This window comes from Pyricularia oryzae, chromosome 3 (genome assembly GCF_000002495.2).
Source record: "Pyricularia oryzae 70-15 chromosome 3, whole genome shotgun sequence".
Lineage (NCBI taxonomy): Eukaryota > Fungi > Ascomycota > Sordariomycetes > Magnaporthales > Pyriculariaceae > Pyricularia > Pyricularia oryzae.
In genome coordinates, this window is record NC_017849.1 from 1,135,420 (window position 1) to 1,158,918 (window position 23,499).

A 23,499-nucleotide genomic window follows, 5' to 3' on the forward strand; every position below is an offset into this window, starting at 1 on the left:
ATACGTCCCATGAGTAGGTTGTTGAGCTGGGGAACTGTATCCCGATTTCAGAGGAACAAAAGGGAATTGGGAGTTTGTCGGAGTCCATTTCGAATAAGTGGACTCGGGGGCCACCATATCTTTTTTTTTTTTTTTTTTTTTTTTTCTTCGTTTGTGGCCTGTTTTGCTGTTTGATATCCACACTATACCAAATTCCATGCCATCGCCTACCAAATCATTCGCGATTCTTGGTGCACCAAAAGCTGCACGCTCAACGTAGTACGGCCGATCTGTACCCACATCGAGTGTCGAGGGGCGCCCATGTTTAGGTGATAAGGACCGGACAATATATGCTTAAAGCGAACGATTTGCGTTCCGCTTTGGCGTTTCAAAAGTGGTTAGAGCTCGTGCGACACTGCGAGGTCACCTCGTGGGGAGCCTAGCCGGGAGCAAGCTGATTGACTCGTACGTTGCAACAAGCTCCAGATCTGTCCCGATAAAAAAAAAAAAAACTTGCGCAAACTTCCTCAAAGACCCTCATGTGTTACCGACGAGCCATCACTAGTGGGGTTCGAATTTCGCTGGTCGACGATGGAAAAATAGCCATTTTTGCCTATAACATCCAGATTACTGCGGTGGTGATCTCCCGGCTGGGTCGCATCACGCATCCCCCGGCTGTATGCACAAGCCCACATTAATATCCTCCATAAAGTCTGGGCAGTGCCGCTGGGGAAAGCTTCTTTCGACCCGAAGTTTAGGTGGTTCAAGAAAATCCGAGTTTCCCACCACTGGCTCTGCAGCGCAGCAATCATGGTGCCCATCGTCGCCTCCTCGCGGGCGTTTCTCGTCATTTCCCTAGTCTCCATACCGCAGGCCATCTTGACCCATGCATCGGCGGGCATCGTCGGCTACGGCATCGACCTGTTCCCCGATCTCTGCTGCCAATCATGCTACGATTCGCTCTCCAAGCTCTACCTCGGCTGCACCACCTTTGACAACAGCAGCTCGATGGCCGGCATGGACATGAGCGGGATGGACATGAGCATGCCCATGGCGGTCACGAGCGACGACTGCCGCGCCTCGAACCTCCCGTGGCTTCAGACCATGGCCTACTGCATCCAGCAGGGCTGCGATGCCGTCGGCTTTCCGGCGGACAGGCAGGCCGAGTGTTTTGCCGCGCGAGCCGTTGCCGGCTCCGCCCAGCCCGCCTTTCGCGCCAGCCTTCCGAGCTCGCCCCCGCAGGTGGAGGTTGCAGACAATGCTACATGGCTCAACGTCACGAGTCTGGTGAATGCAGCGCTCTACACGTCCACGTACGGGACTTATCAGGAGTTTGCGCGGGAGGAGGGGCTGCATTCCACTTATTCGTTTGTGCCCCTTGTTGCCTCCACTTTCTACTTGCTCATGCCCAGCAGCCCAGATCTAACCATCCTGAACCTGTAGACTAGTCATCATTCTCACCATCATCGGCCTGTTGTCCGCTTATGCGGTCTTGGTGCAGCTGAGGATATCCATTCCTAGCCTCAGCCAAGCCTTGGAGAACAAGTCCATCTCGCCATGGATCCAACAGCATCTGGTCATCCCCCCATTCCTAGGCACCCGTCGTCTTGAGCCTCTACCAGGTCAGCTGGGCTATGCTCCAAGAAGGATTCTCGGCATCTCGATCGCGTTCTATGTCGTTCTCAACGTCGTGCTGTGTTCCGTTTCGTTTGGCAGCTTCCAGCCCAACGTCTACTTCATGTCGAGCGGGTTTGAGCTGTGTGAATACGTCGGCAACCGAACCGGCGTCCTCAGCTTTGTCAACATGGCCATCGCCATATTGTTCGCCGGACGAAACAACGTCTTCATCGCCCTGACCGGGTGGAGCCACGCCACATTTCTGGTGCTGCACCGTTGGACGGCGCGCATTTCTGCCCTGCAGGCCGTCGTGCACTCCATCGTGTACACCGTGGCGTACTTTCAGCCGGGGTACACCGGCGCAGCCGCGTATGCTGAAAAGACGACCGAGGCCTTCTTTGTAAGTCATTTTCTCCCGGTCTTTTTTTTCTCTTATTTTTTTTGCTCAAAGGCGACAAGACGGCTGACCGGACCTGCAGCAATGGGGCATCGTCGCCACAGTGGCCCTGTGCCTCGCAGTCGGCTTGGCCATCCTGCCCTTGCGAGCGAGATTCTACGAGACGTTTCTTGTTCTCCACATCTTCCTCGTGGTGATGAGCCTCGTGGGCTGCTGGTACCACATCGTGCCGCACTTTGGCTTCGACTACGGCTACCAGGTCTGGCTCTACATCGCGTTTGCCTTTTGGTCCGCCGACAGGCTGGCCCGCCTCGTGCGTATTGCATTCTTCAACCGCCTGGGCCGCTCCGACGCCGTCGTCGAGGCCGTCCCGGGCACCGACCTGATGCAGCTCACGCTCTTCCCACGAACGACGGCGGGCTTCGGCCCCGGGCAGCACACGTTCCTCTACGCTCCCGGGCTGGGCAGGCCCTGGGAGAACCACCCCTTTACCGTTGCCGGCTGGACCACCGCGGAGCACGGGGCGCCGTCCAGCAGCTCCTCCACCGACGCGGTGCCGCTCGACGCAGGCCCGGCCGAGGAGGCCAAGTCCGGGATGAGGGCCACCTCGTACAGCGGCCGGAGCCCGTCCGCGCCGTCGATCCGCGTCCTCGTCCGAACGCACTCTGGCGCCACCGCCGCTCTGCAAAAGCGCCTCCGGGAGTCTGCGCCCGGGTCGCGTCCGCAGGTCTCCGTCTACAACGAGGGTCCCTACGGCGGCCACCGAGCTAACCTCGAGCCGTTCGTGGCTGCCGAGACGGTCCTGTGTGTTTTGGGCGGCATCGGCGTCACCAGCGCGCTTGGGTTCCTGCAGTCGTACGTCGAGAGCCGGCGCGACGGTCAGGCAGGCCGGGGAGACCAGAGGCTGATGAGGAAGACGACGCGGTTTATCTTTGCTTGGTCGGCTAGGGAGGCCGGGCTGATTCAGTATGTCAAGGACAACTACTTGGCTGATGTTGAGGGTGTCGAGTATAGGCTGTGGTGCACTGGTCCCGTCGAGGGCGTAGAGCAGTCGGAACTGTCGGGCAAGTCTGCCCCTGGTAAAACAGTCGTCGCTGCCGAGTCTGGGAGGATGAACATTGGTGCAGTGCTGCAGGACAGCCTGGAGGCCGGGGTTGCCACAACCGTCATGTGCTGCGGGCCGGGCGGTATGCTGGATGAGACTACAAGACATGTTTCTCGGTACTTGGGAGAAGGGTACAAGATCAGCCTGGTGGAGGAGCTGTACACTTGGTAGTGGGATAGTACCTAGAGCGGTCATGACTTTTATTGGCCTATATTTAGAGTGAAAGCCGTAATTGTAGTAGCGCTTCAAATCTAATGATAACTGTTTATTGTGACTCTATAGGATGCTTCTATGATGACTCTATAAGATGAGATGAGATACGAAAATGTATCGAGATGTATATGTGTACACGGGCATGCCAAAAAATTCCCTACATTCCAGCTCGTACGGCCTCAACCTCGGATGTGTTTCATTGCCGGACCTTGTTCAACTTGACCCAGAGGTCCGGCTTGGTCATGGAGTGAAAGACCTTCATGCGCTTCATGTTGCCATCCAAGCCCCAGACCGAATTCACGTCCAAGTATTTTTCTCTATCCAGCTCGAGGTCATAATTCCACAACAGAGTGGCAGTGATGAGTTGCATCTCCATGTAGGCCAGGTTCCTGCCAATGCAGACGCGAGGCCCGGTCCCAAAGGGCAGCGAGGCGTTGAAGTCGTCCCTGGCATACTTGTCATCCTCGCCCAGCCACCTCTCTGGCCTAAAGGACTCGGGGTCGTAAAAGTGCATCTCCGAGTGCGTCGACACCCACGGCGGAACGGCGACGGTCGTCCCCTCGGGTACAAAATACCCGTCGATGGTGGCTCCGCCCCGGGGGACGACGCGCTGCTGGCTTGCCGGTGAGGGCGGGTAGAGCCTGAGGGCTTCGTGTATGGTCGCTTCGAGGTAGCTCATCTTGCGGACGTTTTCCCACCGGATGTGGTCCTCTGTCGGCAGCCCACCCCTGACCTCGTCAATCAGCCTTTGGTACACCTCTGGGTGCGTGCAGACGAAATAGGTCCAGCCGGTCAGGGCCGTCGCCGTCGTGTCGGTGCCGGCGCTGATCATGAGGGCCACGTTGAGTATGACCTCGTTGTGGCTCAGGGTGCTCTTGCCCTCGCTGTTGAGGATGTGGTAGATGAAGTCGGCGTGGTCCTGCTCCGAGGACGCGAGCCGCCGTAGCGTCCTCTCGCGTGAGTTGTTGAGATGCGTCCTTCTCCACTCGGCCGCCTTGGCTGGCACGAGCAGCCACGTCATCAGGGATTCGAGCCAAGTCCCCGTTCCGGACAGCCTGCGGATGCCTTGGGTCCAGGTGGCCGATACAAAGACGTTGATGACCGAGGTGGACCACTCCGTGTTGGCGGCCTGGTCCAGACATCCAAACGGTTCTGCAAAGCAGAGATCACCCATGATGTCGAATGCAAGATAAGTAACTGCCATTTTGGAAGTCAGCAAGGTCCCCTGTTGCACTTTTTTGGTGGCGATTGTTGCGTGTGGCCAAGTCACTTACACCAGTTGGCAACATTCACCGGCTCCTTCTTTAGCGTCTTCTCCTCCATGACCGCGATGAACTTTTGCACCTGCAGCTTCATCAACGCCTCAAACCTGAGCAGCGCGCTATTTGTAAAGAGGTAGCCCAGCGCCCGCCGCTGTCGAGTGTGGTCTGCGTTGAGCGCAAGGCTCACGCCCGTCTCTCCGCCCACCGCACCCACCGCCCCCAAAAAGATGGGGCTTTTTTCCATGTTCAGTCCACCTTTCTGTTTGCGGCGAATATTTTAGCATGCTTTATTTTCTCATTCTCAGGGGGAAAAGAAAGAAAAAAGAAAAAAGAAAAAAGCTCGCTACAGACTACAGTGCGACTTACCCGCAAACCATAGATCTCCTGTCGCGCTTCCGTGCTAAGGAAGCTGAGCTCATTGGGCGAGACGCGAACCACACGGCCATATTTCTCATGCAGAGACTTGTAGTAAATGTGCTGGTCGCCCTTGACCAGAGCCAACGCCGCAGGGATCTCGGACAAGCTATTGATCCAGGGTCCTGGTATTGAGCGCAGAGGGTGAGAGCGTCTCTTCCAGAGGAATTGGGCGATGGTGGCGATTGTTGCCTAGGTGAGGTCAGCACAGGCGCTAGAATGATGGTACTGTGAGAGCACGTACTAGCGCTGCAATCGCTATGATTGTAGGGGCATTCTTGCCCAATGAATGGATAGAAACAGATGCAGACATTCTCCTTCGAATGCCATACGGGCCCAAGCTATCGTCTAAAGAACACTAGATGAAAAAAAAGGCTTCCAAATAAAACTTGATTGTTCAGCCTAAAACTCTCAACAAGATCGGATTTGCGGGGAGGTCGGAGTACCTTTGAAATGTCACGGCAGCCGTTGAACTCTGCTCGCATATAGGCAACTTGACACGACGTTTGCGCACCAATGCCGTACGCTTTAGTTGCAGGGGAACCGCTGGCTAGTTCCTCAACTGTGGCCTCTGATGACTAGTTCTGTAACGGCTACGTGAGTCAAATACACCGCACGAAAAAAAAGCTATCAAGGGGTTTTGGAGATGCGCTGATTGCAAATTATTGGACGACGGGGCTTGGGGTTGATCGCCAAAGAATGTGGATTGAGTGATGCGCATTTTGTTTTTAAAACAGGAAGGGTTGTTTGCCTGGACCCCGTACAAGGCGTATAAAAACGGGACGATCCGATTGCCCCGAACCTTGGTCAATCAGATTTGCAGAAGGCGGGACCATACACCTGGGTACATTTTCCGGTGTTGACCTGCTTCTTGGGGTAAAATGGGGGTGCTTTAGAGGGAGCAGCCAATTTGGGAAGGCCAAAAGGATGATGATTCGAGGTTGCACTGCATTAGCTGCAACGCCAGATATATGCTCAAATTCTCGCACTAGGGGGTACCATATCTAAGCAGTTCCACTAGTGAGGTTTCGGCACCGTGACTAGGTAGGTTTGCATGCGACTAACGAGGTTTTTGTCGCGTGTGGCCACCTATCCTCCGAGCCGCGTTAGGAAGCCTGAGATTGTTTTTTTATCTGCTATTTTTTGATATCCAATTATCCTCATACCGCCCAAGACAAGTCCCTCCAATCTATTCCCATTTGCCGTGCCACCCCCCACATCCAACAAGATGGCCGACACCAAAGAACTCGCCCAAACCTACACCGCCGTCAACAACACACAATATGACGCCGGCCTCTTCCTCCTGAAGCAGCTCGGGCTCGAGCCCGGCATGCGCGTCCTGGACGTCGGATGCGGGCCGGGCAACATCACATCGTACCTGGCCGACGTGGTGGGCGCCAGCGGCGAGGTGGTCGGGGTGGACCCCAGCGAGGAGCGCATCGACCTGGCGCGGGCCAAGATCACGAGCCCGGGCGAGAGCAGCGGGACGGGCGCGAGGCTGTCCTTCTTCGTGGGCACGGCCGAGGACCTCTCGCGGTTCGCGACGGGCAGCTTCGACGCCGTGTACTGCAACTCGACGCTGCACTGGGTGCGGGACCAGCCGCTGGCGTTGCGCGAGTTTGCGCGCGTGCTCAAGCCGGGCGGCCGGCTCGGCGTCTCGGGCCAGTCGGGCGACTTTGTGGCCGCGCACGAGGCCATCGCCAAGACGGTGCTGGGCCGCGAGCCCTACTCCGCCTACGACCACAGCGTCGGGGCGCCGCGGTTTCTGAAGCGGGCCGAGATGGAGTCGCTCCTGGACGCGGCGGGGTTCGGCTCCCGCAGCTTCGCCATCAACCCCATCTTCAAGTCGACCAAGAACGGCGACGAGATGATCTCGTGGCTGGAGAGCAGCTCCTCGGGCAAGACGTACGGAGGCATCCCCGTGGAGATGCGGCCGCAGGCGCGCAAGGAAATGTTGGTGGAGTGGGATAAGCTCACCACTGCAGAGGGGCTCACGATGCAGCTCGACTTGTTGGTTACTGTGGCGTTCAAGCCATAGGTCTCATTAAAGACGCGGTGCTTCGATTAGACTAGAATATGCACCCCAGCTAGCTGCCGAGTATAATTAAGCTCTTCATTAAGTCTGTTGTACCTAAAAACATGCACGTCGTAACGTTGCGTACCCCCTGTTCGGCACCCAAAAATAACAACACTTTTATTTTTATCCTCCAACTTCTATTATAAATATCTCGATGAATCTGTCACTTTTGGATTTACTTTTTTCTGATTTTAATTCTCCATTTTCCAATGAAGCAATATACTGAAAAACAGCTTATATCTGCAATTAACGACGTCAATAATGGCAATCCAATTGCAAAAACCTCCCGAAAATGGGGAATACCTAGGTCTACACTTCAAAGTCGACTTAAAGGTTCTCAACCTTATAAAAAAGCACAAAGCCCTTTTCAAAGGCTTTCCACGGAACAGGAAAAGCATTTGGCTGATTGGGTACTTACCCAAACAGCTTTAGGGCTTCCGCCAACGCATCAAGAATTACGCTTTTTTGCCGAACGAATTCTTCAAGCCGCCGGAGAGACAAAAGGCCTTGGAAAACGTTGGATAACTCGTTTTTTGGCTCGTTATCCAATCCTTAAAACCCAAAGGCCCCGTCGAATAGATAACGCCCGGGTTAATGGCGCTACTACGGAGGTAATTAAATCTTGGTGGCTTTATATTACGAACCCGGTTATTAACGCTATTAAACCGGAAAACCGTTGGAATATGGACGAAACCGGTATAATGGAAGGCAAAGGATCTAATGGCCTAGTATTAGGGCTTAACGGGATCCGGCCGTTGCAACGAAAAGAGCCCGGAACGCGTGGTTGGACGACTATAATCGAATGTATATCGGCTACGGGCGTTGCCCTCCCTCCCCTCGTTATATTTAAGGGAAAAAACGTACAACAACAATGGTTTCCCACGGATTTAAGCCCTTTCGATAATTGGCAATTTCATGCAACCGAAAACGGGTGGACAAATAACCAAACGGCTATCGAATGGTTAAAAAAGGTGTTTATTCCGTATACCCAACCTTTAACCCCTGAAAAGCGGTTATTAGTTTTGGATGGCCATGGATCACATATAACGGACGAATTTATGCTTCTTTGCTTGCAAAATAATATTCAACTCCTATATTTACCCCCTCATTCGTCACACGTTCTTCAACCATTGGATCTATCGGTTTTTGGGCCGTTAAAAGAAGCTTATCGACGTCAACTTGGATTTGTTAGCCAATTTTGCTGTTCAACAGTTATTGGAAAACGAAATTTCCTACTTTGTTATCGAAAAGCCAGATTAAAAGCATTTATAGCAAAAACCATTCAATCTGGTTGGCGTACAACGGGGTTATGGCCGGTAAACTTGGTTAAACCACTTTTAAGCCCTTTTTTGTTAGAAAATAGCAACGCCAACGTTATAAAAGATAAAAACAACGGTTTGCAAAGGGATAAAACACCGGAAAGCCCAGCCCAAAAAATTAACGACCCGTCTTTACTTATTTGGAAAACCCCTAAAACGACCCGAGATATCCGACTTCAACTGCAAAAACTTTCCCAATCCAACAAAACCAACGCTACTTCACGTCTTTTATTTGCAAAAGTCCAAAAAAGCTTCGAAGCCAAAGATACCCTTTTGGCTAGCGCCCAGCAAAAAATCAGCTTATTGGAAGCACAACTGGAGGCAATACGGCCGGTTAAAAGGAGGAGGGTGGTTCCGGATCCAAACGAGCTTTTGGTTAACAAACAGAACATTATTGGATTGCAGGAAAATGATATAGAAAATTTGGAACCTTTAGCTGATGAAGAAGAGGTTAATGAACCGGAGAAGCGTGAAAACGATTGTATTTTTGTCCGTTGATAATTTTATATTTAAATCAGTTTATAAAAGTAGGCATTTCGTTGTTAGATTTTCAGGGTGCCGAACAGGGGGGGTGCCGAACAGGGGGTACGCAACGTTACTCTATTCTTTATTTTTTTTTTACTTTTACAGGAGGAGATGGTGCATTCTCTTGAGCGGAATACTGCAGCGTCTGATCAGATCTTTTGCTGTAGTTGCGCATATATTAGATAATTTAGATGGTGACTGGGTTTTGCGAATGAATGTTTGTACTGCGTGCTCACATGCTTTGCAGCTCTTCCCGACCATGCAATTAAAAGCAGTCCAGACTTGCTACTTCGGTGGCTCGTATATTGAAACACAGTGCTCAAGAATACTTGGGTATGTTGATGATTTGCACGTGGAAGAGGGCCGGAAAGTAAGACCAAGTCCAAAGGTAGTCAAGTGATGTTGCAGCTACCCACTTGTTGACGGCTATCACACAAAACAGAGAAAACCGGTTGTAGCAACACTCCAGGAAGCGAGCTCCGCCCAAGACTCATCTTTGAGTGAAACACAGGTATAGGCCTTTGTAGTTGGAAGGTCCTAGTGTATCAGCCGCACCCCTTTGGCTCATCGTTCATGAGTCCATGTCGATCACTACCGCCATCGTATCACTATTCTGGGGTCAAAAAAGGCCTGAAACTAACGAATACGATTTTTCTGTCGGCCGACGATGGATATTGTAGCGAAAGCAAGCAAGGGTATCATATTGTCGTTCAAGGTATCTGTATTTAGAAAAGAAGGGGCATTGGCACGGTTTCTGGCCTCGGATACGTATTTACGATCAAAGCCAGGACTTTGAGCCCCAAGGCTACCTAGTGCAGAATCCAGAGCAGCTAACTCCAATTATTCAAAACCAATCTTGCCAAGACAGTGAGTGTTGTGGTGAGGGGAAAAAACCAAAGGAGGGGGAACAAATCAATGGCGACCTTGAAAGAAGACGGTTGAGAGAGTGTTGCACTGCAGCCAAGCGACAGAGCTAGACTGTCTTGGCATCTGACTCGTCTTAATGGCAATGCGTCCCTTTCTGGACAGGACTTAATAATACCACCACTGTTATTATCCTGCGCCTGATGACCCAGTTGAATGGGCCCGGCAGGCTGGAGCCAGTTGATCCATCTACCGAAAAAACAAGAGCAAACTACCTCAACAGATAGCAGACCCTCCCACGGTCCCACGGTCCCACGGTCCCACGGTCCCACCCCTCTGGACCACACCCATGCATCCGTACTTTCCGGCTGCCAGAGTGTACCCCGTTAATTGCATGCGCGTTTACGCTTGCAGTAGCAGTTTGGTAGTGTCGCACAGGTTTGAGGGTGGAGGAGAATGTCCCAAGGGGGATGGTACTGCCGTAAATGGCCTATGTAACGAATCCATTTTGGTGCGATATATATAGGCAAAGCTGACCGTGCCGCCCCTGACACTGATGCAGACAGCCAAGAATCTCATACGCTTCCAAAAAAGAAAGAAAAAAAAAAAGCGACTCTACAGTTTTGAACATCTATATATCAATATTTTACTCTTGGAAACATGGAAATACAACAACATATATGTGTTATTGGCGCAGGACCGGCAGGGTTTGCCCTTGCCGCAGACCTCATCAGCCAGGGAAAGCAGGTGCTGCTGTACTCTCACCCAACCCATATGCGGCAGGCCAGCGCAGTCATCAGCAATGGCGGACTTGAGATCAGCGGAGCCATAGAAGGCTTTGTACGGATCCCAATAACGACAGATATAGCCGAGGCGCTCGCATTTTCACAAGTTGCATTCCTCACCGTGCCGTCGACGGGCCAAGAAACAATCCTGCAAGAGATGGAAGGATACGACCTGCGCCACCACACCCTCATCGCCATCCCCGGCAACCTCCTGTCCTTGATCAAAAAGGCCAACGTGGAAGTCGGCAACATCCTAGAGACCAACCTGTCGCCGTACTCGTGCCGGATGGACGGCGGCCGGCTGATCGTGCTGGGCCGCAAGAAGCGCGTCATGATCGCGGCGCTGCACAACGACGGCGACCAGGGCCCCGCGGCGACGGCCCAGTTCCGCGCGGCGGTGCAGGACCTGTTCCCGGCGGGCGTGGCGCTGCAGTGGTGCCACAACGTGGTGGAGGCGTGCCTGGCCAACGTCAACGGCGTCTTCCACCCCATCATGATGCTGATGAACGCGGGCCGCATCGAGAGCACGGGCGGCGACTTTCTCCTGTACCGCGACGGCCTGACGCCCGCCGTGGCGCGCGCCATGCTGGCCATCGACGGCGTGCGCGTGGCCATCGGCGCCGCCCTGGGCCTGCTCGTCCCCTCGACGCTCGACGTGTCCAACGCCTGCTACGGGCAGGACTTTGCCGCCCTCGAGACCCTGGCCGAGCGCTCGCCGCCGCACAACCGCCTCCGCGCGCCCGCGGAGTTTGCCGCCCACCGCAACATCTCGGAGGACGTGCCGGATCTGCTGGTGCCGTGGTGCGCGCTGGCCGAGGCGCTGGGCATCGACGCCTCGCCCGTCGCTGCGGTGGTTCTCTTGGCTGAGATGTCGACGGGGGTGGATTTTATGGAGACGGGGCGGAATTTGAAAAAGCTGAAGCTAGATGCTTTGTCGCGGGGCGAGCTCGTGGCAAAGTTTAGTCCGCCGGTTGCGCGGTACGAGAGCCGGCTGTGATGGTTTTTTTTTTTTTTTTTTTTTCTTTTTTTGTTTCTTGGGAAAATGGTCAAATGCACTCATGTTTATAAAATGATATTTACTGTATATATGCTACTTAGACCTTGTTTATTAAACCTCCATCTTGTTACTCTTCATACCGCGAACCCGCTCCCCATACGAGCGCAAGACCCAGGGCAAAGGCGCAAACAAGAGCGACAGGAATCCCAGCAGACTGTTCCCCCACCCCCACCCCAGCGCGCGGTACAAATTCAGCCCACCCACCGGGATCAAAGCACCCGCGAGACCCCGCAGCACCGCGTTGGCACCCACGACGCTGGCGGCGTGGCCCTCGAACGCATCGATCAGGTACGTCTGCATGGCGACAAAAATGAGGATGGACCCGAAGCCGGTGATGGCGGTGCCGATCTGCGGCACGATCCAGTGCGCGCGCATCTCGACCGTCCACCCGTACATGAACAAGCCGAGCGGGAAGGCCAGGGCCCCCGGCACCGTGATGATGCGGGTCAGTCGGGCTTCGGCCGGGACGGGCTCGCCGGCCGCAGCGCGGGTCTTGATGCTCCTGTCGCTAAAGTGGGCAATGTACGGGAGCCCTGCCAATGTCCCCAGGCCGCCGGCCAGGAACACCAGACCGGTGCCTGTGCTGGTGAAGCCGTACACCTCGCTGAACACAAACGAGTAGGTGGAGAAGAGGAGATATAGAGTCCCGTACAGGATCGCCACGTACGTGCATACGATGGTGACGATGGGGCGGCAAAGCAGCATTTTTGTTGGCCGCACGATGCTTTTGGCGAATAGGTCTCTAGGGGTCAGATCGGATGCCAATCTGGATCTGTAGATGAAGTTGCTAGTGTTGTTCTCCTTTTTCAATTTTGCAGCTTTTCGCTCCAAAAGCACTGGAGCATAAGTCTCCTCCAAGACGAAAAAGGCAAAGAGTGAAACAAGACCAACCTACCCAGGGTGGTATTAGCATTCTCACATTCCAACAACCCCCCTTTTTCCCAAACTTGAATTTTTCAGGGGCAGAAAAACTCACCACAATGGCCATGATCCAAAACATCCACCGCCACCCCAGGACATCAGCCACGTAGCCGCCGATGATGGGCCCGACCATGGGGCCGAGGATGGTGCCGACGGACCAGATGGACACGGCGCGGCCCCGCTGCTCGCGCGGCATGAGGTCCGCGATGGTCCCGGACCCGATGGTAATGGAGGCGACGCCGGCGAAGCCCGACAGGAACCGAAAGGCCAGCAGCGTTGACTCGCCGGGCGCGAGGCCGCAGGCCGCGGTGAAGAGCAGGAACAGGGCGTTGGTGGCGTGGTAGACGACGACGCGGCCGTGCATCTCGCTCAGCGGCGGGAGGATCAGGGACCCGCAGGCGAAGCCCAGCACGAAGATGGACACGGCAAAGGTGGCGAAGCTCGTCGAGTCCGTGTGGTAGTCTTGCATGACGGCCGGGATGCCCGGCGCCAGCATTGATGACACAAGAGGGCTGCGACAAAAGGTTAACAGGCCTGATTAGCTGCGCGTTTGGCAAAGGATCTTGGAGGCTGTACTCTGGGTTCAGTGCTTACACGAAAAAGGCAATGACAGAGATGGTCAGTATGTTGAGCCATTTCTTCCTGTTGGGCCAGTTTAGGGGGTTGGCAGGATCATCTTGCTCGGGATCCTCCCACCAAACATCAATAGTGGCCCCGGTCCCCGTGTCGTCGGCCCCCGTGTCGTCGGTCCCTATTCCCAAGGAGGAGGCCGGGGGAGAAGGCGTGCCCTTTGTTTCCATGTGATCGGCGGCAAGGTCTACTCAAGTGTCGAATACCCTCTGGTTGGAAGGCGTTGCTTGTGAGTGCAAGTCTGTTTGTCAACATTACAGTGATGGCCCCAACAGGAAATGCACCACCACTACCCTACCGGCTAAGCCCCCCCCCCCTTTGACTACCTGCATGACAGAGAAGAATGTGGTGTCACTTCTGAGGACACGTGACTCCTTTCATCACCTTCCAGATGCATATCCATTGAATCAATGTCCGCACTGACATGTGTGAAGAAACTGGGGTCATCTGCGGCAGCTGCAGACCTTGTCGGTTGCGTGATGAACAGGGGGTGGCTGTCATTGCGATCTCCCCATGCAAAAAGGTGTTACATTTTACATGGATAAAAAAAGCGGATAAATGCGGTAATGTGCCTGCAGCAAACGACTAATGTGCTCAAAGGAGCTCACGCTAACCCGCAGATTTTCCCAGTTGCATCCCTCACTCTAGCGCCCCACCGCCCGAGAACTCTCCGCCGAACTGGTTTGGGAACTCGATAACGTTGCGTACCCCCTGTTCGGCACCCCCCCTGTTCGGCACCCTGAAAATCTAACAACGAAATGCCTACTTTTATAAACTGATTTAAATATAAAATTATCAACGGACAAAAATACAATCGTTTTCACGCTTCTCCGGTTCATTAACCTCTTCTTCATCAGCTAAAGGTTCCAAATTTTCTATATCATTTTCCTGCAATCCAATAATGTTCTGTTTGTTAACCAAAAGCTCGTTTGGATCCGGAACCACCCTCCTCCTTTTAACCGGCCGTATTGCCTCCAGTTGTGCTTCCAATAAGCTGATTTTTTGCTGGGCGCTAGCCAAAAGGGTATCTTTGGCTTCGAAGCTTTTTTGGACTTTTGCAAATAAAAGACGTGAAGTAGCGTTGGTTTTGTTGGATTGGGAAAGTTTTTGCAGTTGAAGTCGGATATCTCGGGTCGTTTTAGGGGTTTTCCAAATAAGTAAAGACGGGTCGTTAATTTTTTGGGCTGGGCTTTCCGGTGTTTTATCCCTTTGCAAACCGTTGTTTTTATCTTTTATAACGTTGGCGTTGCTATTTTCTAACAAAAAAGGGCTTAAAAGTGGTTTAACCAAGTTTACCGGCCATAACCCCGTTGTACGCCAACCAGATTGAATGGTTTTTGCTATAAATGCTTTTAATCTGGCTTTTCGATAACAAAGTAGGAAATTTCGTTTTCCAATAACTGTTGAACAGCAAAATTGGCTAACAAATCCAAGTTGACGTCGATAAGCTTCTTTTAACGGCCCAAAAACCGATAGATCCAATGGTTGAAGAACGTGTGACGAATGAGGGGGTAAATATAGGAGTTGAATATTATTTTGCAAGCAAAGAAGCATAAATTCGTCCGTTATATGTGATCCATGGCCATCCAAAACTAATAACCGCTTTTCAGGGGTTAAAGGTTGGGTATACGGAATAAACACCTTTTTTAACCATTCGATAGCCGTTTGGTTATTTGTCCACCCGTTTTCGGTTGCATGAAATTGCCAATTATCGAAAGGGCTTAAATCCGTGGGAAACCATTGTTGTTGTACGTTTTTTCCCTTAAATATAACGAGGGGAGGGAGGGCAACGCCCGTAGCCGATATACATTCGATTATAGTCGTCCAACCACGCGTTCCGGGCTCTTTTCGTTGCAACGGCCGGATCCCGTTAAGCCCTAATACTAGGCCATTAGATCCTTTGCCTTCCATTATACCGGTTTCGTCCATATTCCAACGGTTTTCCGGTTTAATAGCGTTAATAACCGGGTTCGTAATATAAAGCCACCAAGATTTAATTACCTCCGTAGTAGCGCCATTAACCCGGGCGTTATCTATTCGACGGGGCCTTTGGGTTTTAAGGATTGGATAACGAGCCAAAAAACGAGTTATCCAACGTTTTCCAAGGCCTTTTGTCTCTCCGGCGGCTTGAAGAATTCGTTCGGCAAAAAAGCGTAATTCTTGATGCGTTGGCGGAAGCCCTAAAGCTGTTTGGGTAAGTACCCAATCAGCCAAATGCTTTTCCTGTTCCGTGGAAAGCCTTTGAAAAGGGCTTTGTGCTTTTTTATAAGGTTGAGAACCTTTAAGTCGACTTTGAAGTGTAGACCTAGGTATTCCCCATTTTCGGGAGGTTTTTGCAATTGGATTGCCATTATTGACGTCGTTAATTGCAGATATAAGCTGTTTTTCAGTATATTGCTTCATTGGAAAATGGAGAATTAAAATCAGAAAAAAGTAAATCCAAAAGTGACAGATTCATCGAGATATTTATAATAGAAGTTGGAGGATAAAAATAAAAGTGTTGTTATTTTTGGGTGCCGAACAGGGGGGGTGCCGAACAGGGGGTACGCAACGTTATAGTCCCGGATTGAACTCGTCCCATAACATCCAATCCAAACCTCCACCATCACTGCTGTTGTTAGGCCAGTTGCGCCAAGCAGTGAATTTGACAGGCAGCCCAAAGCGCCGCATCGGTAACGAAATCGTTTGCCCAATTGGCCCTGCAATCATTCATGCATGCTTGCCAATTGGGGTGTCGATGTAGTCTCCGGAACAACCGCCGCCCGTGAGAGTTCAAGGGCTTTTCACCCTTGGTAGGCAAAGCGGCGGCGGCCTCATTGGGAGGACTGGCGGTGCTGGCGGCGGCGGCGGTAGCCAGTAAAACAATGTTGTAAAAAATAGAAGTCTGCATTTTCAAAGAAAATCTATGATTGTTTGTTAAAAGAAGTATATAAAGTAACCAGTTGTGGGATTAAAAAGATGCAGAAAATATTTGCAAAGTAGAAAGTGGCTGGATAGACTTGTCTTTTCTAGTCTCAGTATCACATCTTTGCTGCTTATATTCACAAGGAAGTTGATTTAAGGTGTAGTTCCTTTACTTGAAAGTAAATCAAGGATCACAGTCGATCTTGCTGGAACAGGCGTATTCGTGGTATTAAACCGCATAACTCGGTAATGATAATATAGTTGGGGCGAGTCAATTAACTCTGGCAAAGTTATGCCGCAATTAATGTTAAATTGGAACAAGCTAGTAAAATTGCAGCGTGATGTTGCTTAACTAGTCAGTTAAAAGGTAATTACACCAGTTGTTATCTTGATTATTTGTTGTTGAATAAGTTCACTATAGTCTACAGAGGTAGGTAACCAATGATTTTCTTTGACTCATGATCTGCATAGTTTTCCTAACTACTTGTGGCAAACCGGCCAATTTCCGGATTCTAATGCGATTGTAGAAACAAGTTATTTCGAACTCTTGATCCATAATAAAAAGGTACGCATTTGATTTATACTAGAGGTAGCCTTTCTTAGTTTCTCAGTGTGCAATACGTAGGCTGAACAGAGTCCCCGACTCCCCGCCCCCTCATCTTTGATCCCCAATCTCGATTACGACTGGCCATTATCTCATCGGTTGCTGAAATGAGAAAGAGGAACTTGACAGCCGCCTCGTCACACAAAGGTTGAGCTTTGTTGTAAATTGTCAAAACATAAGTACTGCAACTACTTCAGTAACTGCTGAATGTCCCAAATTATATCAAGACACCACAAAAGACAGAGTAGTCCGCCTCGTGGCGGCTTCAGGTGCGGTATACCCTGCTCCTTTGCCTAGGGGGGATTATGATGCTCCAGGGCGGGCAGATCGCTCCGCCCGTGGACAAGCCTACCCGGACAAGGAAGCTTCAATGTTCACTTTTAACAAGTGTCTCTACTACTTTGTGGGCTAGACTAACGAGCACTCACATCGGACTGACCGGCACTTACTAATATCCACTCCGTACCTACCCAGTAAAAACATTGCAAAAAACACATTTCGGGACTTATCCCAGCCAAACGCCACGTAAATTTGTCCAACTTGGTATTAAATGATAAATCTGTGAGCCGAATTTTGCACAAAGACAACGCGTTATGTAAAGCTATTTCCGACTTTTACACTTATAACGCACAACGCACAACGCACCACGCACCACGTCGTTTCGTTGAATTAAATTATATGGCCGTGACTGTGTTTTTTTTTCTTCTTCTTCTTATGGTATGGCGCCTTTGTTTGTTACAACACCTGGTGTTTAATTTAGCGGAGAATTCCACCCAAAAAAAGTACCCAGTGCAGCCAGTGGATATTCGAAAGTGCCCGTCAGTCGGATGTGATTGCTCGTTAGTCTGGCCCCACTTTATCTACGTTTTACTATGTTCCAGAGGCTTCGACTTTGAAATAATTTAGTCGAGTTAGACAAGAAGACCAGCAAGCTGGTTATTACCCTTCAAAGCGTCACTCCGAGTTAATAAATGTCCGTTTTGGAATGTTAAATGTATCATGCTCGGGGAAGGCTCGTAGTTTGGAAAGACAACTAGACTAGGCCCTGTAAAGTAGACCAAACAATTATTTCTGAGTTCTGACCAAGAAGAACGACAGTAAACTGGAGGAATGAATTGTGGATCTGTATATTTCGAGTCAGGTTACACAGTGCTTGGTTTGGCCGGGCTCAGAATGCCTACCTCTATTCTCAAGCCTTGGGAATATTGCAACAAGATATTACCTAGCACGCAAATATAGTGGGCAGTTGTAAAATCAGGTCACAGTAACGGCTAGGTCCCACTACGGTATCTTTGCATGGAGTGTTATTTACAGCGATATAACACACATGCTACTTTGTATTTACCAACGCAGGTTTTGAAAAGGCAAGTGGTATTAACTTTTTCTAAAAATAATGCCTTCAAGATTTGACAGCGGCGAATTTGCGGGGGCAATTTACCGTGCGTCGCTAGTTTGTTGGGCATCCACGGCGTACCGTGTACGGCGCCGCAGAACGGAACGGCGAATCCGATGGAATACCTAGCGCACCGACTTTTCTAGCGCCCGAGGCTTTGACCGCATCCCGCCTCTCTTTCCTTTCCCTTCCTATATATGAACTTCCGTCATGCCATAGCTTCAAGCGAACCTGGTTGCAAAGCCAGCTCCCCATTGATCGCGACATTGTCGGGTTTTTGGTCGCTGTAATTTTATCAGATGCAAATTCTTTCACCAAGGACCCGCCTGACTAGCGACCGGTGGACTTTTATGGAGCTTGCTAACCCGATTAATCTTATCAGATGGGAATTTCTGCAGGTATCGTCAGACCTTGGCCCACCGAGCCCGCGCAACGGCAGCGGGGCGGATCCGGGGTTTAATCGCGCAAATCGTTGATAAAGGGGTTGGAAAAGCTTGCAATCCACGACATTGGCGTCAGCCCTGATATCCCGGCATCTCGTCTTTTTTGTCACATTTGCCAACCTCTGTCCATAACACAACTGTCCCACTGAGCGGTTGGAAAACGTTGGGAATGAACGATGGCGGCCACGCATGATGTAGAGTCCCGCACGGGGAAGCAACCCGAGCCTCTGGTCAACGAAGAGATCCCGAAAGAGACGTCGTCCAGCTCGTCCGCCATGGAGGAGGTCGACGGGGCAAGGTCGAATCCGCCGCTGTCGTGGAAGATCACGGCCGTCGTGCTCATCTCCTGCATCAGCTTCGGCTCGTCGTGGAGCTCGGGCATAACGGGCGCGCTCAAGTCGACGCTCAAAAAGGAGCTCCACATCAACAACAAGCAATTCTCGCTGCTCGAGGCCAGCGAGGACTTCATGGTCACCCTGTTGATCCTCGCGAGCGGCATGGTGACGGACAGGATCGGAGGGGCCGGGGCCATGCTGTACGGCAACATCATCTACTCGATCGGGTCCATCATTGTCGCCGCCGGGGCCGAGGTCCGCTCCTTCAACCTCATGATTGGCGGGCGGGTGATCCTGGCGCTGGGCGACATCGCGACGCAGGTCGCGCAGTACAAGGTCTTCAGCTCGTGGTTCTCGCCCAACAACGGCTTCGCGTCGACCCTGGGCCTCGAGCTCGGCATCAAGAAGATTGGCGGCTTCGTCGGCAAGTCGTCGGCCAACATCATCGCCCAGAACACGGGCAACTTCGCCTGGGTCTTTTGGATCGCCGTCTTCATGAACGTCTTCACAAACATCCTGACCTGGGTCTTTCACCGCTTCAACAGCGTCGCACACAAAAAGTTCAGCAACGTCACCGACCCTGCCACGGGCGAGAAGCTGACCGAGAAGTCCAAGAGGTTCGAGCCCAAGAAAGTCCTGGAGCTGCCGTGGGTCTTTTGGGCTGTCATCGCCTTCTCCATGTTCCAGACCAGCACCGCCGTCGTCTTTACCCAAAACGCCACGGAGCTGGCGGAGAAGAGGTTCAAGACGGACTCCATCACCGCCGGTTGGTACTCTGCAACTTTGCAGTATGCCGGCTTCTTCCTAGTTCCCTGCATTGGTGCCTTTATTGATATTCTTGGCAACCGTATAACACTGCGTAGGTTACCCAACTACATCCTCATACAACCTCGGTGCTCCAAGGCGGCGAAAGCATACTGACATAAAATGTTTCCAGTCACCATCTGCGGCACCGGAGTCTTCCTGGCCATGGACCTGATCAACTGGGCCACCGACACCAAGGGAACGGCTGCTGCCTTTGGCATATACGCGGTTGCCTACGTCCTGGGCCCCACCACCATCATCGACAGCATCCGCACCTCGCTCTGGGACGCATCTACCTTTGGTTCCGCCTATGCCGTCAAGATCGCCACCAACAACGCGTAATTAGAGCTTTGCCAAGCTACCAAAATCCGACATGTGTGGATCGTACAATATCTGACGACTTTGTTTTTTTTTTCTTTCTTTTCCGCAGCATGAACATCATCGTGCGCGTCGCCACGGGCGCCATCCAAGACGCCGACAACGACAGCTACAAGCACGTCGTCATCGTCTACGTCGCCCTCGCCGCGGCGTCGGTCCTAGTGTCGGCCGTCCTCGTCGCGCTGTCCTGGTGGTCCATCGACCTCGGGAACCTGCAGTGGACCAGGAAGCAGCGCATCGCCAACGGCGAGCTGTGGAACACGCGCAAGAGAAAGTTTTACGAGGACAATGGCGTGAGGAACAAGACCATCTCAAAGGCTTGTTTCGGGGCCCTAATCGTACTCATCCTCGGATCCTGGTCGGCATATTTTTGGGGTGTCGCGACTGGCCACAACTAATCCTATTCCCTAATGTATTTGGTCATGTGTAGCATATAGTGAAACGTTAGCGACAGTTCGGAAGGGGGGACAGGCCAATAGTTTACCAACAAGTTGTAAACCGAACTTTAGATCAATGTGTGTCAAGCCATGTAAGAAAGCCTATGCGCCATGTGCAGCTGGGACCTCTTTGATCCCTCCGGCAGGTGAGGGGAATGCAAAGACTGAAAGACTGTTTAAGAATGATCAGAAACCTGACAATCAGGAGTTCCTACAGGAAATCGCGAAAAGCATTGCGGCTGTCCACATTGAGAAACCAGACCCCATTCCTAAGCAGAGTAAGCCCCGTAGAATCTTGGACACCCATAGTCAAGGTGCATAGAGTTTTAAGGTTGGCGATGGGAGAATACGCGACAATGACGAGGTTTCATTTCTGTTCAAAACCAACACAGACATTCCTAGGAGCGAAATTTTGGGCTGAACCGATGAAAGAAGACCCTCACGCTGGATTTCTACGTTGCGCCGCTGTAAGAGCTGATCCTCGGTTTGTCCTGGGGACCGAATTTCACCCTCATGATGACACAATTCGACCAGGGGAAACATCACCAAGGTGTATAGCATCAGTGGTTTAGTGGTAAAATCCATCGTTGCCATTCTTCGAAAGACATTCGATGGGCCCCGTGTTCGATTCACGGCTGATGCATTTACCGACATCTGTTTTTTTTTCATTTTTTCTCCTGATCCTCTCTTTTAGCGTCTCTGGCAGAATCCTCTAGCTAATCTGTCATGAACCGTTTGCAAGAATTGGTTTTGTTTCTTTTTCCTTTTCTCGTTACTTGATTTACAAGTGTCCGGGCATTGAAGTGACCTTGATCCCAGATCTTCACATCTTAACGTTGTACGCGGACGGGCAATTTGGGCAGACGCGACTCAGGATGTTACTCTCACTATGCCTGTTGCAATTCAGTAGCAAATCAAGAGACATTGCTCTTGATCGCCGCGATATGATGGCGTTGCTGGCAGGTTTTGAATCCGGGAGCAGAAGCCACAGAGTATAGAGGACTGGGATGCATTACTTAGTCGAGAGGATTTGCAAAGAACCCAATTCTTCCTATTCCAGTGACGGATATGGCTTGGGCAAAGAGACTCTTCATTCTGCGATATCCACATGAGCTCGGTGAAAAGTGCTGACCTCGTAGTTTGTTAAGATAGCTCCATCACTGGCACGGCCATGGACACCTACCCTATGAAGCCCTGAGGGTTTAGCCTCGGTTTGGAGACATCCAAACAAGTATTGGGAAAGGTAGTTACTCGATACCCTTAGCTGACGTGTTGGCAAATGCATCACTGATGGTTTGACAAGGAGTCTGAGAAGAGCAGCCAAGAGGAGTTATCAGATCCACAAAACAGTTCACGCGGAAATTTTTATCGACATGTTACGTCAGAGGTATCCTCATTAACTCTAGTCTATTAAACTATCCCTAAAGCCCAACTTTAACGTTACGCCTTGCTGTTTTCTCACTTACACTCCCTGATTCACATAAGCATGCCAGCAAGGAGGACGGCACCAACGACAAGGATACTTCCAACCTCACGCCGCCCAGCTCCGGCCGTAGCAATCGGTACCGCACTGGTGGTGATGCTCCCCGTGCTCCTGGCGGAGATCACGGGCACACCTCCCGTGGTGGCAGCCGAGGGCACACTGGTGGCGCTCGCGGCCACGCAAGAGCGGTCGATGGCCTGGAACGAGGCGAGCGAGCTCGCCTTGGCCTCGGAGCAGACCTGGCTGGCCGAGGAGATCAGAATCTTGTTGTCGGCCGCCGTGGACCACGCCCTCTGCTGGTCGAGGACCGCAACGTAGGTCGAGGACAGCGACTCGGGGATGACGGGGGTCTGCGTGCGGGCTTTGCAGAGGTCGGTGCCGGCAGAGGCGGCGCTGATGATGGACTTGAGCTCGCTCGGGAGCTGGGGCTGGGACGTCTCGATGATGTTGAGCGCACTGGAGCACGCCGTCTCAAAGGCCTGGGTGCCGGTGGGAGGCCAGGCCGGGAGGGCGGTGTGGAAGGTCTGGCGAGGCTCGAGGTTGACGGCGAGGACCGTGGCGGGCAGAGCCATGAGGATGACGTTGGACTTCATTGTTGTATTAGGATTTTGCTTGGAAGAGATATATGTTCAAATTAAGTATTTGTGTGTTGCTTTTTGCGTGTTGCTTGATTGTGCGGGTGGCCTGCTGGATGATTTGCAAAGTTTGAACGGTGATGGTTGAGAAATCATTGGCATCTATATACTCGTTTAAATGAGTAGTAGACATGTAAGTAGCAGCGCTTTGTTTTTCTACTTTTCGAAACATACTCGCATACAACCCAGCGTCCAGGTAGCTGTTTGCCAGCCATTGTCGTAGCTCTAGTCTAGTCTAGGCACCTACTTTTTTGCTCTTGGCGGTAGAATAAAACTGGACATCTCCATTTGGTAGCCGATATTCCGGCCGATGGGCCCTTGCATGCCCTTCTCGCCAGTACAAAATGCGTACGCACCCAAACAACCAAGCCACCTCAGGGCGGGAAGCAAAGGTACAAAAGCTGGACATGTCAGACCAAAAAACGGGGCGATATCCATTTCGGTGGATGTAGGGTATCGTTCGCTGCTGACAACTTTCCGCATTTCTCATTACCTTGTTAATTCGAGTCTCTTGCAGTGGATTAGTATACCCAAAGACTATGCAACGCCGTCGGTAGCGGATGAACTGGGCTTCCCTATCGTTGTCGCAAAAGTGCAGGGGGTACACGAGATGTCTCCGAAGCGCAAGGATCTCCAAACTTGAGATCTTTAGGCATCAACTTGTCTGGCTCGTAGTAGATTCGAAGTGGAGCTGTATTGCTGGAGACCGAACAATGTAAAGCCCGCATGTGTTGCGTCCTTACCGGATTGTTTCGCCGCCGATTTGCATGTATGCCGCGTGCATTCTAAATCTGCCGGAATGTGTTCAAAAGGGCTCATCAGGCTTGTAGACCGATAAAAACCTTCTCATGTTACTTCCAGACGTTTTAATGGTGGCAAGGATGGGGTTATGTTTGACTGGACGGATCGGCAGGGCGC

At 51.8% G+C, this 23,499-nt stretch overlaps 7 protein-coding genes and 1 non-coding gene across 8 annotated transcripts; 5 read left to right on the plus strand and 3 right to left on the minus strand.

The window, feature by feature from the left end:
- Positions 1 to 789: 789 nt before the first annotated feature.
- MGG_13426 (uncharacterized protein) lies at positions 790 to 3,269 on the plus strand (the record flags this gene model as incomplete). The annotated part of the gene is made up of 3 exons (XM_003711461.1): positions 790 to 1,346; positions 1,423 to 1,996; positions 2,076 to 3,269. The coding sequence occupies 3 exons, from the start codon at positions 790 to 792 to the stop codon at positions 3,267 to 3,269; spliced, it is 2,325 nt and encodes a 774-aa protein (XP_003711509.1).
- A 238-nt stretch (positions 3,270 to 3,507) lies between these two features.
- On the minus strand, positions 3,508 to 5,472 carry MGG_07593 (cytochrome P450 monooxygenase; the record flags this gene model as incomplete). The annotated part of the gene is made up of 4 exons (XM_003711462.1): positions 3,508 to 4,508; positions 4,586 to 4,832; positions 4,940 to 5,179; positions 5,434 to 5,472. 4 exons carry the CDS (start codon positions 5,470 to 5,472, stop codon positions 3,508 to 3,510), a joined length of 1,527 nt encoding a protein of 508 aa, XP_003711510.1.
- A 743-nt stretch (positions 5,473 to 6,215) lies between these two features.
- On the plus strand, positions 6,216 to 7,096 carry MGG_07594 (uncharacterized protein; the record flags this gene model as incomplete). The annotated part of the gene is made up of 1 exon (XM_003711463.1): positions 6,216 to 7,096. One exon carries the CDS (start codon positions 6,216 to 6,218, stop codon positions 7,023 to 7,025), a length of 810 nt encoding a protein of 269 aa, XP_003711511.1. The 3' UTR covers positions 7,026 to 7,096.
- Positions 7,097 to 10,432: 3,336 nt separating this feature from the next.
- MGG_13427 (NAD/NADP octopine/nopaline dehydrogenase) lies at positions 10,433 to 11,554 on the plus strand (the record flags this gene model as incomplete). Its single annotated transcript, XM_003711464.1, has 1 exon — positions 10,433 to 11,554. One exon carries the CDS (start codon positions 10,433 to 10,435, stop codon positions 11,552 to 11,554), a length of 1,122 nt encoding a protein of 373 aa, XP_003711512.1.
- A 27-nt stretch (positions 11,555 to 11,581) lies between these two features.
- MGG_07595 (uncharacterized protein) lies at positions 11,582 to 13,558 on the minus strand. The gene is made up of 3 exons (XM_003711465.1): positions 13,130 to 13,558; positions 12,591 to 13,047; positions 11,582 to 12,505 (listed from the first exon to the last, which is right to left on the minus strand). The coding sequence occupies exons 1-3, from the start codon at positions 13,333 to 13,335 to the stop codon at positions 11,666 to 11,668; spliced, it is 1,503 nt and encodes a 500-aa protein (XP_003711513.1). The 5' UTR covers positions 13,336 to 13,558; the 3' UTR covers positions 11,582 to 11,665.
- Positions 13,559 to 18,547: 4,989 nt separating this feature from the next.
- On the plus strand, positions 18,548 to 20,762 carry MGG_07597 (uncharacterized protein). The gene is made up of 2 exons (XM_003711466.1): positions 18,548 to 19,703; positions 19,782 to 20,762. The coding sequence occupies exons 1-2, from the start codon at positions 18,686 to 18,688 to the stop codon at positions 19,988 to 19,990; spliced, it is 1,227 nt and encodes a 408-aa protein (XP_003711514.1). The 5' UTR covers positions 18,548 to 18,685; the 3' UTR covers positions 19,991 to 20,762.
- A 258-nt stretch (positions 20,763 to 21,020) lies between these two features.
- On the plus strand, positions 21,021 to 21,106 carry MGG_20127. Its single transcript has one exon. It is a non-coding gene; the product is annotated as a tRNA-Gly (tRNA).
- A 737-nt stretch (positions 21,107 to 21,843) lies between these two features.
- Positions 21,844 to 23,424, minus strand: MGG_07598 (uncharacterized protein). The gene has a single exon (XM_003711467.1). The coding sequence runs from the start codon at positions 22,537 to 22,539 to the stop codon at positions 21,940 to 21,942; it is 600 nt and encodes a 199-aa protein (XP_003711515.1). The 5' UTR covers positions 22,540 to 23,424; the 3' UTR covers positions 21,844 to 21,939.
- Positions 23,425 to 23,499: the final 75 nt, after the last annotated feature.